Raw genomic sequence first — 19,351 nt, forward strand, 5'->3', positions numbered from 1 at the left:
GTATCATTTCTGTTTTGTTGCTTCTGTGTTCGACAGTTTGAATCTAAATTAGTCGCTGCAAATCCAAATCCAGCCTTTGAGTTTTGGATCTAGAAATCAGTGGAATACTCCTTTAACGTGGCTGCAGAAAAAAGTCAAAGAGTGGCTTGTCATCCTCCGACCTGTGCACACACACACGTGTATTCCTGTCTTTCCTGCCTTTGTGTGCTTCCTCACCTTCCTCCTCTTGCGGTGGATGTCTCCGATGCTGTTGGCCAGCGAGTTGGGCCCCAGCAGCGTGGCGGTGCTCTGAGGCCAGTCCACCGTCACCAGCGTGTGCTCGCCCATCAGCACCTTCCGCACGTTCTCGGCGCCCGTCACCCGGATCAGAGGCCGGCCCAGCAGGTGGGTCTTGAACACGTTGCCGTACTTCTGCCTCCGCGACGCGTGGAAGCCCGAACCCTGGACGGGAGAGAGGAGAGAGAGGAGACATGAAGGTCAACGGAAACATGAAATCATAAGACGGAAGTTTGCTAAACTGGGTGTTCAGCCCACCAAACTCCAGTCAAAAATTAACTAATTTAAGCGAACATCCATTTTTTTCACCTGCTACTTATTCAATCTTAATCAACCCAATATTTGATGTTATTTTAATAAATTCGGCAACATTTTCTGTATTTCATACTGCATATTTACCTTATAAAGACTTAAATTTACGTAACAAGGAAGGGACACTTTTAAAGGTTGGCTGGGTGGAGAGAGGTTGTCGAGGAAATGATTAGGAATTTTGCCTGAAGGTGGAATTTCCCTTTTATCCCTTCGTGGAACAGAAGGTGTGAGGAGGACGTTTTATTTCAAGGAAATCCCCAAACAATCCACCCTGTCCTGTTCGGTTGACGGAGATCCCCACTCATCCCCTGCTTCTGACTTTCTGCTACTTTCTTTTCATTTTTCTTGCTCGCCGCTTATTTTCAAGCTCAGTTTTGACTTCCAGCAGAAGAAAACCGGATGAAACATGCGAGAAATGTGACACAAAAATGCGTAATTATCACGAAAGAAAAAACTATTTTAGGTGAACTTGTCCTTTAACTTGCTATGGATGCTGACTGACAGAAGAAAAAGACCCAAACCTTCCAGTTTGAGACGTATTTTAACGCTTTGTATTAATCTAAAACAGCCTCTGAGGATCTGACCTTCACTCCAGCTTTGATCTTCACCTCTAAAAGCTCTGAGTGAGTTTTTTTTTCCTCCTCGTCTTTTTGTGGTTTGGGGCCCAAACAGCCCGTTTTCAGCCGAGTCCCCCACATGTTAAAGTAAACTTCATACTGCAGATGTTTAGGGAGCTCATATACAGCAGGTTAATTCAATGAGAGCAGATTTAAGGGGGGATGCCTTTAGGATGTGATCTGAGTTCGGCGTTAGCGTCGGCCGATGATAGTCGAGGTTAAAGGTTCTCCAAACAGTTTTTCGTCTCGAGCCGCGAGTACAGTAAATGTAATTTCTCATCCAGGAGGAGCCGAGTGAGTGGATGTAAAAAGATCTCCGTCAAGTTCGGCCTCAGTTCGTCCCCCTTTCAGCCGCTGTCTCCTCAAATGTCTTCCACATTTTTAGATGTCTATCTACCGGACGGAGTTATAAACATTCAGTGTGGATCAGAAGGAAAAATATGCCTGAAACACGGCTGGAAAACGTCCCAACCCCTTGAATTAAATGAATTTGGTGCTGCCGAGCCAGAAACCACTGTTCAAGCCTGCGTTTCAACATTTGGAAGCGTGAAACCGCTGGATAACCCTTGAAAAAGAGGAAGACGAGGACAGAAACTCAACCTCAATCTACAAGTAATCCAAGAAATGAGTGAGAACTCAGAAAGCACTTTGAGGCAGCAATGCTTCAAAAGTTGCCCAAATTTCCACGTTTTCAGACGTTGGAACCCACTACAACAAGCCGCGCAGCCCGTTTCAGGCCCCGGCCCCGCAGTTTGAGCCGCCCGGCTGTCAGCAAACCCCCAGAGGACCGGAGCTGGAGTCAGTTAGCGCGCTGACCTGGGTTCAGCTTTGACGCTGACCTCTAAACGGTCCGGGTCACGGCAGAGCGAGAGGGAGCCGACCCCAGAACTGTAAATGGGCTGTTTGAGTGAAAAGAATATATATCAGCCGGAGGGCAGCTTACTGTGTTACACACACACACACACACACACACACACACAGTCGCAGACAAACACATCATTCACACACCGTTAGACACACACATACAGTGAAAACACACACTGCAAACTCACCCTGAAAAAAAAAAAAAAGAACGTGCAAAGCAAACAAACACGCGGAGGCCTAACTGCAAATTGCCGTGACAACACTAACTGGTTTGACCCCAGTTTACTCCTGGGGAAAGAGATATGTACGACACACACACACACACACACACACACACAACATGTGAAAACATACGCGCCTCAGCAGCAGCAGCACTATGAAGAGCTGTAAAACCGTAAAACAGTTTCATTTCTGCAGAAGAGCGAATGTTTTCCTTCCTTTCTCTTTTTATTCTGAAGTGAATCAACGTTCAGAGCTTCTGTAACCGACAGGATGTGTGTGTGTCTGTGTGTGTGTGTGTGTCTGTGTGTGAAGCCCACGTTTATGTGTGTGTTCAGGGACTAATTTTAGCAGGTAGTTTGTTTCCTGTTGGAGACACACCTCTCTCAGCGCTGCTCTGACTGCAGCTCACAGTGAAGCCGCCTCAGCCTGTAATTTGTGGCTCGGTGTCCTGCAGCGAGGCCTTCGTACGGCACGCTCGCAATCCACCTCAGACGCCAAAAACTGTTAAATTAAAGGAAACACGCGGCTACGCTACCTGCTAACTGCTGTGGAAGCATGAACGGAGTGTTAAAGGAGCACTCCGATGTTTTGGCATCATACCTGCGTGAATTTTTTAGTAGAAAAACGGTCGAAAATCGAGGCAGCAGGCCAGAAACATTTCAATCCTACACTTCCCATAATGCAACGCTCCTGTCTCTCAGATTCCACGTCACAAGTTTGCAACACAGGCTTCCTGATGTCTCTAAGCCGATCTGATGACATCACTATGACATCAGAGACATACAGGAAGTAAAATCGTTAGAGAGGCCCGATAACAACGTTTTGGTGACGTATCTTTAACGTTAATTTGATGTTAATTTAAAAATATGGGAGTAACTCATCACACATTAAACTCAACACAGTCTTCTTCCTGTCTCTTCTTCTTGTTTAATAGAAACAGCACATTAATCCACAATAAACCATCAGAAACTCGGCCCAACGCACGAAAACGCAGATGTTTCAAGCTACGAGCTACGAAGCTAAGATCCATGATGCATCTGGAGCGTCACTTGAAAACTGTGACAGCAGTCTGGGAGCTAAAACATGAAACATCAAGAGAACGATGATGAAAGTTTGACGGAGCTTCTAGCTGAACGTGTCCGCGTGCATTTGTTTTTGTCTCCACGTGTTTCAGTTGAACATTAGTTTTTTTAATATGTCTGAATTCCCGTCATCCCGCCCTGAAGGAGAGACGAGTCGCCACCGTCTCTCCCCTCTTGTTGTCCCTGCAGCTCATCCCTCTCCTCCTCGTCCTGACGACGCACCTCGGCTCCTCGCCTCGGCTCTTCACCTCGGCTCTTCACCTCAGCTGTTCACCTCGGCTCTTCACCTCGGCTCTTCACCTCAGCTCCTCACCTCAGCTCCTCACCTCGGCTCTTCACCTCGGCTCCTCGCCTCGGCTGGTCACCTCGGCTCTTCACCTCGGCTCTTCACCTCGGCTCCTCGCCTCAGCTGGTCACCTCGGCTCTTCACCTCGGCTCCTCGCCTCAGCTGGTCACCTCGGCTCTTCACCTCGGCTCCTCGCCTCAGCTGGTCACCTCGGCTCTTCACCTCGGCTCTTCACCGTCGCTCCTCTGTGTGTGTGTGTGAACTAAATTGAGCACAGATGCTTTCGACCTCTCTGCAGCTCGCTCCGCGTCGCCGTTTCATGTCGCTTTGAAAAAAAACTCTGATTGCCAGACGGCTTTTATAGATGAAGAATGCTGCTAATTAGCATTCGGCCCGACGCGCCCCGCCACGTCTGTCAGCGCCGCTAAGCTACTTCAGATGCTGAGATTAAGACGTTGTTTTATATATATTCAGCTCGTTTCTGTCAAACGCTGCAGGATCACGACCAGAAATCAAACTTCTCTTCGACTTTTAGTGGCTCGCAGTAACACAGGACTGTTTTCTGACGCAGACTTTCAGCAGAGCTTCTGGAAATAACCACCTAAACGTGGCCGATCGTGTTGATTTTTCTTTTTCAGGGTGTATTTTTAAAGAAACATTCCGTCTTTTATCCGTCATTCCTTCACATTTCTTTCTCTCTCGCTCTGTCGATCTGTCTGGGTACAAACTGTTGACCTGAACTGTTTTCACAGCTCCTGTACACTTCCTCTTTTTACTGTGGCACGCACACACACACACACACACACACACACACACACATATTAGCACACACACACACACACCAGGTCGCCGGCTGGCCTCTGGAGCCCTCGGGGGTGTGTGTGCGTGTCAGAGTGGGCTTGTTTTCCAAGCTACATTTTGCTGCCACATGGATGTCGAGTGGTTTAGTATGTCTGCCTGGCAGGCCTGCTCACACACACACACACGCACACACACACACACACACACACACACACACACACACACACAAAGTCCAATTCGAAGGGAGTTCCTCAGGCAGCCAGACAAGGCTCCCTTTCACACTCCAAGATACAGCATCAGATTGGACCGATTGTGTACTTTTTGTGGTGTGTGTGTGTGTGTGTGTGTGTGTGTGTGTGTGTTAGCGGCTACGTGCATTATGTGTGTGTCTCCTCTTACATTTTCTCTTTTCCATTTCTCTCTATTTTCTTTTCACACACACACACTTTTTTGGCAGGATCCCCTGAAGGTTTTCATCTGTCTCACACAAAAGTTACACTAAAATAAACGAGTGTGTGTGTGTGTGTGTGTGTGTGTGTGTGTGTGTGTGTGTGTGTGTGTGTGCGTGCGTGCCAGGGGTGTGGTCTGGATGACATTTAGCATAAAAGGTGAGAAGTGTACACCCCCTCCCCCCCTCCCGAATCTGGCAAAACACACACACACACACTGAGCGAAAGCATGGAAAAGTTGTGATGTAATGACGCCACACTTCTCTTGCAGGAGAACACGTACATAACCGCACACGCCGGGATCACAACACACACACACACACACACACAGAGAGAGTCACAGACGTCGCCGAGGAGACGCAGGCGTCACGGCTTCACACTGATTGCGCACGCTGAACACACACTTTCCCTCCAAACTGCAGTGAAGCGGAGGAGCCGTCACCGTAAACACTCGCTCAGTTTCACCGAGAAAAAAAAAAAAAAGAGAAAAGAAAAAGAAAAAAAAAACCCACGAAACCAAAATTGCTGCCACAACATTACGGCTGATCCTAACCGCCGAGGTCACAGGCAACAAACTCTGATGTGAGCTGAAAACCGTAAAGAGGTTTCTCTTAATGATGGCGGGCATAAAGTTTAAGAGCTTTTCTTCTTTCTTCTTCTTCTTCTTCTTGTGGATGTGTTACCAGGCAACTCAGAGGGAGCGCGAGCCGGCTGAGGAGGCACAAAAACATCATGTGTGCACGGCTGTAAACGTGAGCGACCCCGGAAAAATCTGAGCGTTTCTGAGCCTCACGGGAACGTAACGCTGCTGTTTGTGAAGCAGGTGGTGAGACAATCTTAAAGAACGTTATGTTAAATGTGCTCAGGTATCAGAAGTGCAGGTATGAGTAGATATCAGGGAGTCGTTAGGTGACATTACAGCTGAATTAAAGAGCGTGTTTGGGATGTTTCCTCCCTCAGCTGTAACGTCAGCGACAGTCTCCGTTAAACTTAAGGTTTAAATATTCTTTTAAGTGTTTTTACGGTGAGTTTCCTCTGAGTTTACAATCAGGGATCTCAATGTTCAGCGATACCCTCAGTTTAACCTCAGAGTCTCCAACTTTCATCAAAGATTCGTAGCTTCGTACTTCCTCCACGTCTTTGCCGTTTGGTTTGTGACGACGGCACACGACGACCTTTGTCCCGACTTCCTCAACTTGTGTGTCCGTGTCGACCCAAAACTCTCCGTTCACGCTCAGGTAGAGATGAACCCGGCGGCGTTGCGGGTCGAGAACCGCGACTGTCGGTTCAAACGTGACCCTGAGGCGTCGTCCGATGTAAAAGGTCAGAGATAGAAGTCATGTCGGGGTTAAAGGTCGTGCACACACCAAATTAAGTTTTCCTGAAGTAGAGTGGTTTCATCTTCACGTGTGCGTTTGTGTGTGTGTGCCGGTCTTGTAGCCGGCGGCGATGTCAGCTTCCACAGACTCCCTTTTTATATTTTTTGAACGCAGATTTATCAGATATTTTACAAGAAGCACAATAAAGGAGGGAGCGAGGAGGAGGAGAAAGACGAGGAGGAGGAGGAGGAGAAGGAGGAGGAGAAGGACGAGGAGGAGGAGAAGGAGGAGGAGGAGGAGGAGGAGAAGGAGGAGGAGGACGAGGAGGAGGAGGAGGAGAAGGAGGAGGAGAAGGAGGAGGAGGACGAGGAGGAGGAGGAGAAGGATGAGGAGGACGAGGAGGAGGAGGAGGAGGAGGAGGAGGAGGAGGAGGATTTTCCACACACGCCATCCAAACACACACACACACACACACACACACACACACACAAACCCTTTCGATGCACACTCATATTCACTCGAGATTTCTGACAAATGCCACCGTGATCACAGAAAATCTTTTAAAATCTCCCTCACTCTCTCTCTCTTTCTCTCTCTCTACAAACACACACTCCTCACACACACACACACACACACACACACACACACCGTCCGAGCAGAGCTAGCTAGCGAGCGGCGGGCCGTGCTAAAAATACCCCCGTCTGTTCTGTTGGGGTTGGCCTGGGGGCGAACCTGGGCCCGGGCTTATAAATGTCCTCTTTGTAGCGCAGTGGAAATGTCCAACAAATGACTCTTTTATTAGGGCAAGACAAAAAAACACAGCTAATTATGTTTACTCAGATCAACGCCGCCGCTCCACCAGCACACACACACACACACACACACACACACACACACGGGGCGAGCGAGGGGGACAGCGAGTGTGTGTGTGAGAGAGAGAGCTGCAGTTATAAAAGAGAAATATTAGGGTGACTGCTCAGAGGGAGAAGCAGAGGCTGATGGGAAAACAGAAGCAGGAAGTGAACGACAGCAACTAAGCAGACGATGAAGTGTCATTTTCTGAGATAGATAGATTAGGTGATGAAAGGGAATAAGTTTGGATTTTATTTTGTGTCGTCGTTGTTAAACTCCTTCATACGTTGTACGTACGCATCGACGAGCCTGAAAGCTTGTTCATGCATGACGTGTTCCCGAAAATATTCCCTTCTTCTTATAAGAAATAAAACTTAACGCTGGTCCATGAGCTAAAACCAAAACACCCTTCGAGTTTCATCCCCAGCCCGACAAGACTGGCTGCCCGACCCATCCTACAATCCCAAAGCAACAAAACAGTATTTGAGATCCCAACTTCCCTTAATTGACCAGATTGTGTCAGATTATAAAAACGAACCTCACAAAAAATTAACAACATTAAACCAAATTATGTATACTTTTTAAATCAGCTAAAAAATGTCTTGCAGGTCAAAAATCGAGCCTCGTCCCACCTCGGGCGCCATCGTTTAAATTCTTCTTTTTAAAATAAATTAAATCTTCTAACCCAGATCTCCCATTTTTACAATTTCAGAGCGATCGTTTCTGCAAGTCATTGGCGTCAATTTGATTTTATTTCTGTTTTATTTTGAACGAGAATTCGTCTGAAAACCCGTCAAAGATGTCGCCCTGCAGATTCAACCGCAGTCGTCTTTTGGGCCATAAATGGACTTTCAGTAACATCAGACATTAGTTAACTCGCCCTCCATATTTACTGGAACCCTAAAAACACACAAACCAAATCGATCAAGCGCTTGTGCAAAGATGCAGATTACTTTCCTCTCACTGCAGGCGCTGAAGTTATTCTCAAGTTCAAGTACACACAACAGAAACTCAACGTGCTTCGACGAAAGAACGTCTCGATCGCGTCCACGTGCTCGACTTTGACCGACTTTCTCGGAAAAAAGGCAAATATATGTGATAAACTGAGACTGTAACTGAGATAAAGGTTGAACATAAGGAGCGAGAGAGCAGCAGCGGCACCGGAGAAGGACGAGAGGGAGGAAACGAGGTCAAAGGCTGTGAGGGAATTCCTTCTTTCTTTTCAGCCGTCAATCATTCAGCCGGTGCCAGAGATACCAAGGAACCAGTGTGTGAGTTTTAATATGTGTGTGTGTCTGAATGGTACGATAGGTCCTCGACTCGACAATGAACCCCGTCCCTTTGCGGTCACGCCACCACATCAGAGAGACAGAGAAAAGGGGGAGAGAAAAAAACGGGGAAGGGAATAAGAAAAGCGGGATGAGAGAAAGGGAAAAGGGAAAAAGACGGGAGGAGAGAGAGAGAAAAGAGAAGAAGAGATAAAGAATGAAGGCGGAGGAGGGAAAGAAAAAAAGTGTGAAAGAGGTGAGCGCCAGAAAGCGGGGCAAGAGAAAGCGAGCGCCGAGCGTGGCGGAGGAGGCGGGGAGATGGCGAAGGGTGCTCGTTTTTCAAAAGGGACGGATTAACGGAGAAGGGCTTCGGATAGTTCAGCCAAGAAACCAGGAGAATGGTGGAGGGAGGGAGAGAGGGAGCGGGAGAGAGAGAGGGGTTGGCCCCTGACCCGGGGACATTATAGGGAGGGAGATTACGGTTGTTCAAAACTCTCTAAGCACTCACCCCGGGACCCCAGCTAATACCCTGACACACACACACACACACACACACACACACACACACACTGAACTACAACTGAATACAGAAACACAGTGTGGAGCTCCGTAAACTCACGTAGAGATCTGGATGTTGTTTCTTATAACAAGTTTGCTGTAAATACACACAAAATTAGCAAACGTGGATTCATCCGCCGCTGGAAATAGTCCCCCGACAAACGTGGGATTTCCTCCAGTTTGAGCAACGTTTCATAAAAACTACAACGCCCAAGATGTTAAGGAAAATACGGAGCTTTGTTTGAGTGAACAGGTTCAGGACAGCTGTGTTTTAAGTGTTGGGCAAAGAGGCGAAGAAACGGAGTGACGCGACGTTCGCTTTGGTCTTTTTAGGACATTTCTTAAAATAAGAATAAACAGAAGAAAAAGAAAGATGGAAGCAGCTGTAAAAATGTACAAAAACACCAAATGTGTGTTCATCCGCTGCATGAAATAGTCCCCAACAAACACGTTTTACTGTAACTTGACTAACATTTGCTAAAAACTACAATCGTCAGGTGTTTTTGGATGTTACCGAGCCTTTTTTATAAAAAGAAAGTAGACATTAAAGCGAACAGCTTCGCGATCGGTGCGTTAGGGGACAGAATAACAGCTCAGTTTGGTCTTTTTATGACATTTCTTGATGATGGGATAAGAAAAGAGTGATTACGGCGTCATCCGTTGAGCGTTTACGCGTGTATACAAAGTTTAAAACTGGTAAAACCCCCAAAAAACACTCTGTTTACTCCACCTGACCGGGTTTTTAAGGGAATAAATTCACCTTCTTTTAAAACTGAAAGTTTGAATGGACTGATTTGTTGTCAGTGGGATAAAAACGATTAAATCTGCCGTTGTCCTTTTAGCGTTTACACACACATGCAGAGTTTGTTAGTGGTCAAAGAAAAAGAAAATGGGATCTGGGTTTCACACACACACACACACACACTCATTGAGAAAGAAGGGCTTAGCGCTGTGCTCTATACTCGGCCCAGGACAACAGGGCTGGAGGAGGGAGCAGTGTGTTCTCGGGGTGAAAGAAGGGGCAAGGGAGAGCGCTGCCAGCACCTCCTGCTAATCTGAACAAGAGGAGGAGGAGGAGGAGGAGGAGGAGGAAGGTAGGGATGGATGGACAGATGGAGAACAGAGGAAGATAAAAAGCGAGTTGTGGAGCGATACTTTTACCAAGAACAGGTTTTTTTGATTTGTTGCCGGGTTTCTTTTTGAGATTGTATCGAGTTAAAGCGACCGATTTGTCCTTTAGCAACAATTTTCTGAGTGGAGGGAGATGAAAACATGGAGGGAGATGAAGGCGGAGGCTGATGAAGGGATGGAGGAGTCAGTGGAAAGAAAGAAGACATGATTTTTTTAAAGAAAACTACGACGACGGAAGAAACGGCGATACAGGAACGATGCAACGTTCACGCGAAAATGCAAGAGACGTAAAAGGTCAAAAAACACGTCTTATAGGAGGAAAAGTCACAGAAACACGTCGAAATATTCTTTATTGATCGACGAATGAAAAGAAAAAGACACAAAACATCCGAACGATGTTCAGACGAGATGTGCTTGGATTAAAGGTTTGGAGGGGTGTGAGAAGACGAGTCCTCGGAGGTTCAAGGGTCCTGCCTTGAATGTTAACACCGTTACACACACACACAAACACACACACACACACATATGCACACACACACACACACACACACACACACTCGACAAGAAAGAAAGAAATGAAGAAAGAAAGAGTTAAATCATTTGTAATATGATCGGACTGAGCTCACACACTTCTGTGCACGTGCGCTGTGTGTGTGTGTGTGTGTCTGTGTGTGTCTGTGTGTGTGTGTGTAGCTTACATATATGTGCTCATACACTCATAGTATTTCCATTTACCGTGTGTGTGTGTGTGTGTGTGTGTGTGTGTGTGTGTGTGTGTGTGTGTGCGTCAGGACTGTGTAACCGCAGCTATGCAGCACACAGCGAGCTGGACCGCAGTAATGGAACCTCGGTACAGATGAAGCCACCGGGCCTCACAATCCCGGCTCTGTCTGAGCTGGTTAAAGGAACAATCCGCCTAGAAAACAAAGATCTCCACATGTTCGAGTCGGGCTGGAAAACCGACCACGATTCGGTCATGATGATTTTTCTTTTACGATCGTCGTAAAAAGGAGGTTTAGGATTCAGATCTTTTCCAGTCGCGTCATTCGAAGCTGCGACCGTTAAAACAAAACATTTCATTATTCAAAATGGTCAAATCTGTTTATTTTGAGCCCCGACGAAGACGCAGCGGTCGACTCATGTTGGCTTTTTTAACGATTTAGCCACTTTAATAAAGGATTTATTAATATTTCCTGCTGCGTTTGTTGCATTTTCTCATATTCGAAGGGACTGGATCACGTTTATGTCGACCAAGAGAACAACCAGTCGTCTGTTTTCCTGGTTGAATCGGCACTTTGTCTCGGAGATTTCAGCTGGAAGAAGAAGAAGAAGAAGAAGAAGAAGAAGAGGGGTTTATCGCCAAGGCTGAAAGTCATTCTTGATAAAGTATCAGCGTTCCCGTATGACTCCGACCTCCGTTTGACACCGTCAAGTTTTCATATCCAGGATAACGAAAGTGAAGTTTATGCCAAAACATACAAAGTGAGCGAGCGCCAAACAGCTGATTGAGACATAAAGTAAATCAGCTGTGACGCCGCCAACAAACAGAGAAATGTTACACGCGTTACAACACAACTGCATTCTGACTGCCAGAATAAAACGCTGCCTTCAGATGCGACTTGTGGCGCTGATGTCGAGCTGAACACCCAAAATAATCTGCTGTAAACACTCAGGACGTGTTTCTGCCGCTAGATGTCTCTCAACCAAAACAAAACAAAGGCGTGAAGTAGAGTGGCATCGTGGGAGTTGTTGTCTTTTGTCACTAACTTCCTTCCTCACGCTCTGACGTATAAGCTGATGTTTTCCTAAGAGTCATAGCGACAGGCGACCAAACGAAATACACAATTACAGATTCTCTGGGTTTGAACATTGTTGGAAACATTTGGTATAATGTAGGTGCTCAAGTCGACAACATATATAAGAAAGGTCGAGACATTTATAGACATTTAGACGAGGAAATGTTACATGTTGCATCTTTGAGTGGCGTCATCAGTCCTGAGAAGAATTTTCCTACGTAATATCAAACGCTGATGTAAACATCCGCGATTGGAGCTCTCAGAGATTTCCCACTAGCAAAGTTGTGAAAACAGGATTATACGCTCATCCAAATGAACTGTTCTCATAAAGACGACTGCCCTTGAAGGCACCATGAGTAAAGGACGAGTTCACCCGTTAAAACACAGCCTGTTCGATATTAAGGACTTTGGTTTGTCTGTGCTGCCAGAGAGAGCCGGAGACGACAGGACGGGACAGGTGTTGTAGAAGAAGAAGGAGAAGAAGAAGAGGAAGAAGAAGAAGAAGAGAGGGAGGTAGAGAGAGGGAGGGAGAGAGGGAGCTGTCATCACTGTGTGAGATGAGAGAGTGTTTGCTCTGCAGGACTGTTATTACTCTGCCCACCGTCATTTACACTTCATCACTGCAGACAGACAGAGACAAGAGACAGGCTGGCAGACACAGGGACAACGCATTAGTGTGTGTGTGTGTGTGTGTGTGTGTGTGTGTGTGTACAGTATATATGTGTGTGTGTGTGTGTGTGTGTGTGTGTGTGTGTGTGTGTGTGTGTGTGAGATGAAGTTAACATTTGTCCAAACTGCTGAAGGCGAAATGTGACTGATTATAAGAAGAGGAAACGATCACTGATGACATGTTGCATCCTCTGCATAGAAATCTGCAGTGTGTGTGTGTGTGTGTGTGTGTGTGTGTGTGTGTGTGTGTGTGTGTGTGTCTGGCTCGGGCTCATTCACAAACTTAAATCGCACAAACACACAGTACAGTCTGAGTCTCAGTGCCATGTGTTCATTTCCTCTGGTCTGACCCAGATTCAGTCCAGCCTGTCTGCACCGCATGTGTGTGTGTGTGTGTGTGTGTGTGTGTGTGTGTGTGTGTGTGTGTGTGTGTGTGTGTGACAGAGAGAGAAGTATCAGGACCGGCTCAGGAGAAGTTGTGTCCAGAATACGAGTCCGTGTGTCGATATCGTAATTTGACGCTGCAGCGGGAAGAGAGTAACTCCATTACCCAGAATCCTTAGGACACTCCATTAGCTACCTTTATTAGTGTCACTACTAGTGCAAGATTGTTTTTTATTCCATATTCAACCATCAATTAATTAGAAACCACATCCGGGAACTTTGCACGTTGGTGACCCCAAGTGGCAGCAGACGGTAACTGCATGAAATCCAGACATTAAACTTTGTACGTTGTTGAACAAAATTCTGTATATTACGTTAAATGTGAATGTTTTCTTCTTAGAAACCACTTTATTCTTTTGGCCTGACCTCCGATTTGTAGGTTTTCTGCTGCTGAGGAAGTTTCAGATGTCGGATGTTTGAGTTTAACTTCAAATCGGACAAATCTTCATCTTGAAGTTTCAGGAAAATCAGGAATGAACTGACGCCATTTTGTGTCTCTTTGCTGAAAGTAAAGATATTGTGATCGAATACGACATTGTTGAAAGTAAAAGTCAACTGTATTAGTAATCTTTGAGTAAAAGTCTCAAAGTATCTGATATGGTTATTAATATTTTTTTAATCTGTTTGCTGATAAACTAAATTTGATTCGACATGTAACTAAAGTTATGAAAAATAAATGTAGTAGAGTACAAAGTACAATATCTGATTCTATCGTAGTGGAAGTATAAGCAACAGAAAATGGGAACACTCAAGTAAAGTTCCTCAAAACTGTATTTTATGCAAAGTACTTGAGTAAATGTACTTCTACTCGTTACATTCCATCATTGTGTAGGTTTTATACTCTGGATCGACCAATTATCAGATCCGACATTTAGCATTTTTCTGATAATCCAATTGTATATAAAAGTATTTACTTTGACTCTGATGCAGATTGTAATCAGTAATCTGCAAAGTAACTAGTAACTTAAGTTATTGGATACATGTAGTCGAGTAAAAAGTCGAATGTTTGCCTCCAACATGTCGTGGAGTGGAAGAATAAAGTAGCAAAAAACAAATAACGTACAAGTAGCCTACCTTAAAGTTGTTCTTACTTAAAGTACTTGAGTAAATGTACTGAGTTACATTAATTTTCTGGTCTGAACAGCTGCAAACTTTGCATACGTAACTTTTAATACGTATGTTTTAACCCCCAAAAAACAGATTTAACCAAACTTATTTTATCAAAAAAATAAAAATTTCTTGTAAAAGCAGCGACATCACTCTTCGGTAAAGTTTATTAAAAATGTGGTACGAGTTGATGTTTAAGCATAACGAACAATTTGGATTCATGCTCGTGTTTCATAAATCAAACATTTAAATGAACGTACAGTTAAATGTTGCATGTGGACGTCCATGCACCTCTATGGAAACATAACTATTGTGTGTTTACATCCGTGTGTGTGTGTGTGTGTGTGTGTGTGTGTGTGTGGTAGTAATGCTCCTGCTTGGCACCGGCCCTTCACAAAGCTCTGGCTCCTAATGAGAGCAGACAGGTCTCTGGCAGAGTGACCATAAAACTATTCCTAACTGCGGATCGCTTTAAAATGGATCCGTCACAAAAATGTGCTTCTGCTGCTGCTCGTGTGTGTGTGTGTGTGTGTGTGTGTGTGTGTGTGTGTGTGTAGTTAAAAATATATACCGTATGTATATAAACTCACATTTAAACAGAAAGAGTGTTTATGTAGGAAATCTGGAAGAGGAGACGGAGTGCGAGAACAAGGGAGTAAAGAAAAAGAAACTAAAGAAGCTTGAACATGTTCAAGATGCATGAAAAAGGTATTTTTTGGCAGTTTCACTACTCAGAAACTGAAGTTCTACTACAACAAATCTGTCTTTTGTTTGCACACGATCTACAACTCAGTGTTTAGATACTTTTAAACAAAGGAGCAAAGATTATAATCTTTCGCTAAAGCAGCTGTAATGAGTTTCACATCATTATTTAGCTCCCTAGCGACGACTTCGCTCAGTTTTGCCGATCTCATAGCATCGATTTAACTCACTCCTTCAGGATTTGGTGGTGGAGACCAAAAATGGAGCAAAAAGAGAGAGAAACACGACTCTAAATAAAGATGGTGTTACTTCATATTTGCTTGATTTGGGGGCGGCGGTGCCTCAGGAGGTAGAGCAGGTCCTTTCCTATAATCAAGAAGGTTGATGGTTCAATCCCGGCTCTAGCTGCATGTCAAAGTGTCTCCAACCTGCAAATTACTCCCCCAAATTAGAATGTGTTGCATCGCAGCCTCTGCCGTCAGCGTATGAATGTGTGCCAGAAACTTGCCCTGTGCATGGTGCAAGTCTATTCAAATAAACGACTGTTTGGTAACAAGAGCGCCACATCAACTTAAAAACATCAAAGTTGTGTTCACAGCTTCAATCCGCTGATCTAACGTTGCGAGAAAATCAGTTCATTGTGCGTTTAGGTATCAAATCAAACCACAATTTCATTAACAACTGTGTCGACCCATTTAATAGAACAGCCTTTAGTTTCGTAAACGAGATCTCGACTCAAAAACGCCTCAAAGGATAACACAGCCAGTTGCATTCTGGGTAATGTAGGCACTGTGTTCTGGAAAGGAAGTAGAATACTTGGAATAAAACAGCTGATATCTTTGGTTCTGCTGTATCAGAGAGCAAATCTAAAACAGTAGGCTGCTTTTTAAAGGCTGCCCTTGCATTACCCACGATGCAACTGGGCCACTCAGTGACATCACTTGCTTTAACCTACTAGCTAACCTACCTAACCCTTTTCACCTGTGCAGACCTTTAAACACACCTCAGTGTGGTAAAATCTGGTGGAGTTGCTCTTTAACGCCCCACTTCAGGGGCTGTGTTTGATGTCATGACGTGAAACAAACGCCGTGTTCCGTCTGCAGCCATGTTGGTTTTACTCTGACACTCTTAATCAAGACTATTTGGTGCAAAAGAAAACCAAAACATCATCATCTCTCTCTCTCTCTCTCCTCTCTGACACCTCGTCTGCAGGCGCAGTCAGGCATCAGACTGGGAGCTGAGACATGAAGCAGCATCTGGGCAGCGAGCTCCCATCAGATCTGCATCTCCTCCGGCTGATCCTGCGTCTCTCTGTCAGACAACGTTTCTGAGGCGTTTTCATTCAGATCAGGTCATAAAAACCGCTCTCGTGGAGACACTCTCAGCCTTTCATTCCCTCTATCTGACTGACACACACACCCCCCTCCTCCACCTCCTCCACTCCCCTCCACCCCCGCCTCCCTCCAGAAACTTGGCCGTGCTCCTCGCTCGCATTCCGGGAACGCGTCTCGCTCGGTGTCAGATTGTAACGGAGAGGAGCACCGCGAGTTCAAGCCCCGTGCCTCCGCGCGTACAGACCTTTTTTCTCCCGTTTTTTTCTCTTTCTCTCCTCCAGCTCTGTCTCTCTTTTTTTTTTTAATCTGCCACCCCCTCCACCACCTCCTCCTCCACCTCCTCCACCCTCCCTGTCGGAGGCGCTCCTGGGAGCCATCAGTGCGCGCTGACAAGCGCTGCTTAGCGGCGGGACTCGTGTGGAGCCCGGTGGGGTCCAAATACCAGAATCTCAGCTCCCATCTTTAAATCAATAAAGATTAATCGTCCCTTCTGCACACTTGTTTGACTTTTCCTGACTGATGAGGAGACAATTACACGTTAGATCCTCAACTTTTGGAGCAAACTCTCCTGTAAATGATCACCATCCCTCTCAGGGGGTTTTCCTTTTTTTCCCCCTGCAGCTTTACACCGCCTGTCAATCCGCTTGTAATGATTCAGAAACATGCAGCATGCTGGGAAACTTTCCTCGGATGCAGCCAAGGATGAGTCCGCAGGGAGCGAAGCAGCAGGAGAGGGAGAGAGAAAAAAAAGAAGGGGTGCGCACTTTACCCTCACCTTCACCCTTCACCCTTTTACGCACGAAACTTTCTCTCCCCTCCTTCACCTTCCCGAGTAATCAGCACATTCTTGTCATGTCTGCACACTCAAATTAAAGTTCAGTGTTTAAAGTCTTAAAGAAAGAAGACTTCACAATCACTCCTGCATTTGACTGATAGCCTCCACATCAGATATGAGCGATATCCTATCAGCCTGACTGCAGGGAAAGTCGCGCCGCAGCCGGCTGACCCGACGCGCTCCCGTCTGAGATGATAATGAAATAAACACTGATCCGATCGCCCGATGGAGCCACAGTGGAGCGAGGGATTGATTACAGGCTTTTAAACTAATCAAAAGTGAAGCGAAAAGTCTCGTGTGTGTGTGTGTGTGTGGCTGTGCGCGGACACGGGCGCGCAGGAGGAGGATGAACCGGCTCAAATTGACTCAAAGACACACAATTTACAGGAAGATCGCGATTAATCAAACTCTGGTGAGACTTGATGAGCAGATTCAACACTCGGCGTCATGAAACGTGGAGCCAACACTGATAAAAGTGGTGAGAAAAGTAATAAATCTGGTGGAAAATGCACTAAATTGCGTTCACATATTAAAAAAAGAGCACCACAAAGTGTGTAAAAAGTGCAATAGTAGCGATTAAAACTCTCGATATCAAGATAAGCTCAGTGTCCCGGTGCTGACTAACTCATCAGTGACTCCACGCTCCAGGAATAGATCCGTTACAGGAGCGCACTGCAGCGAGAACGTGTAGAAATCTAATGAATGAAACTTCAAAATGCAACAAAAAAAGACGTATGAAAGTCTAAAAGAATCAAAGAAAGTAAAGATCAGACTGTTTGTATCAGAGTCCCGCTCCGTCCCCGCGGACACCGGGACCCGCGCTGACCCAGACGCCGTGTCTGCCCCCCTCCCCGCCCCGAGGGCGCGCTTACCTGCAGAAGCCAGTGGCAGGTCTCGCCGATGAAAGGGAAGCCCATGGATCCTTTGGGCATGGGGAGCTTGCAGTTTTTATCCCGCGTCGCCGTCCACCGGAGCTGCCACAGCTGCTGGGACACGGCGAGGAGCAGCGCCATGGACACCAGGCAGGCGGCCAGGGTGGCCAGAGCCGAGACGAGGTCGAAACTGTCGAACAGCATGATGATGGAGAGCCCGTCGGTCTCTCTGGAGCTCTGGACGAGTCTCAAAAAAAAAAGCTGCGCTGAAGCTTTTTTAGACTTTGGTGGAAAAATGTGTAAATCTCGATCCAAGTTTTTGGAAGGTTTTTTTTTTTTTTTTGCGTAAAAGCGCAGCGCTCCTTTACGCACTCCAAAAGCCCTCTGCAAGTGACAACAGGCGGTTGTGTTTGTCAGAATGAATGAACTCTGTGAGGGGAGCTTTGCTTTCAGACACACTGAATCTCTCTCCTCTTCAAATGGTCACAAAAGTGGCGTTTCTGTGCGTAAAAACAAAAAAAAAGTGCAAATCAAAAGTGTCGGCTGAGCGGAGGAGATGCTACAGGTGAGCAGCGCTGCCAGGCTCCCCGTCTCTGTCTGTGTCACACCTCAGCGCGTAAAGTGGAAAAAAATCAAACCATTAAAACTCACTTTTGTTTTAATGATTTAAGCACTGAGGACAACAATCACACGAGGCTGGGGACTGTCCTGATGTTTGAAATCTCATTTTTGGTCTCGTTTGTGGGTCAGTGACTTTAAAAATGAAGGGTTTTTTTCTTTTTCTTTCAACAAAAAAAAAATCTCTCAAGGTGACACGTTTATGTCAAAAGCTGGGGGACAGCGTGGGACACGTGGAAAAAGTGAAGCCGAGTCCTGGAACTAACGAGGGCTTTAACTTTTTTAAAACTTCTCGAGGGATGGAAAGACTTGGTTTGGGGGGGAAAAATGAAGGAAAAGTCTTCCAGGAATCGCGTCTCTCTCCTCAAAAAATGTTCTTTTTCTAAAAAAAGAAAAAGAAAAAGAGCCTCTTTACCCCCTAAAAAAGTTTTAATCTCTGTCTGGAAACAAGCACGAGGAAGGTAAAGCAGAGTGCAGACTTTTTAAGATCCGTGAGTGAAAAGGTGCGCAGGAGATGCTCAGGAGCTACCGTCCTCCTTCTGCTTCTCTTACTTTCTGTCGTCCACTCTCTTCTCTGTGTACCTTTCTGTTTCTGAGAGCGCTCCTCTCTCTCTCTCTCTCTCTCTCTCTCTCTCTCTCTCTCTCTCTCTCTCTCTCTCTCTGGCTGCCTATACAAGTCACCCTCAGTGTGTGTGTGTGTGTGTGTGCGTGTGCGTGTGTGCGTCAAGCCAGAGGCACCAATGAGTGTTTATATAGTGCGGAGGCAACTGGAAGGCGAATAGGCGGCCAAGGGCTCCCGTCGCCCCCCTCCTACCCCACCCCACCTCCCTCACTCCAGCGCCGGGCTACAGAGCGAGAGAGACTCCCCTCCCCTTCCCTTCCCTCCATCCCTCCCCCTCTGCTCCACCTCTTTCAACTCCTGGAGGACCCCCCTCCC

General features: G+C 46.1%; 1 protein-coding gene across 1 annotated transcript in view; it reads right to left on the minus strand.

Annotated features, from left to right (window-relative positions):
- Positions 1–19,132, minus strand: part of cyp26b1 (cytochrome P450, family 26, subfamily b, polypeptide 1) — a 37,821-nt gene extending 18,689 nt beyond the window's left edge. Inside the window, exons 1-2 of the mRNA XM_030431458.1 lie at positions 17,797–19,132; positions 217–441 (exon numbers count right to left, since the gene is read on the minus strand). Of these exons, the coding sequence (XP_030287318.1) occupies positions 217–441; positions 17,797–18,000 (429 nt within the window). The 5' untranslated portion in view covers positions 18,001–19,132. The remainder of the gene's footprint in view (positions 1–216; positions 442–17,796) is intronic.
- Positions 19,133–19,351: the final 219 nt, after the last annotated feature.

The sequence above is a fragment of the Sparus aurata genome, chromosome 10, assembly GCF_900880675.1.
Source record: "Sparus aurata chromosome 10, fSpaAur1.1, whole genome shotgun sequence".
NCBI lineage: Eukaryota > Metazoa > Chordata > Actinopteri > Spariformes > Sparidae > Sparus > Sparus aurata.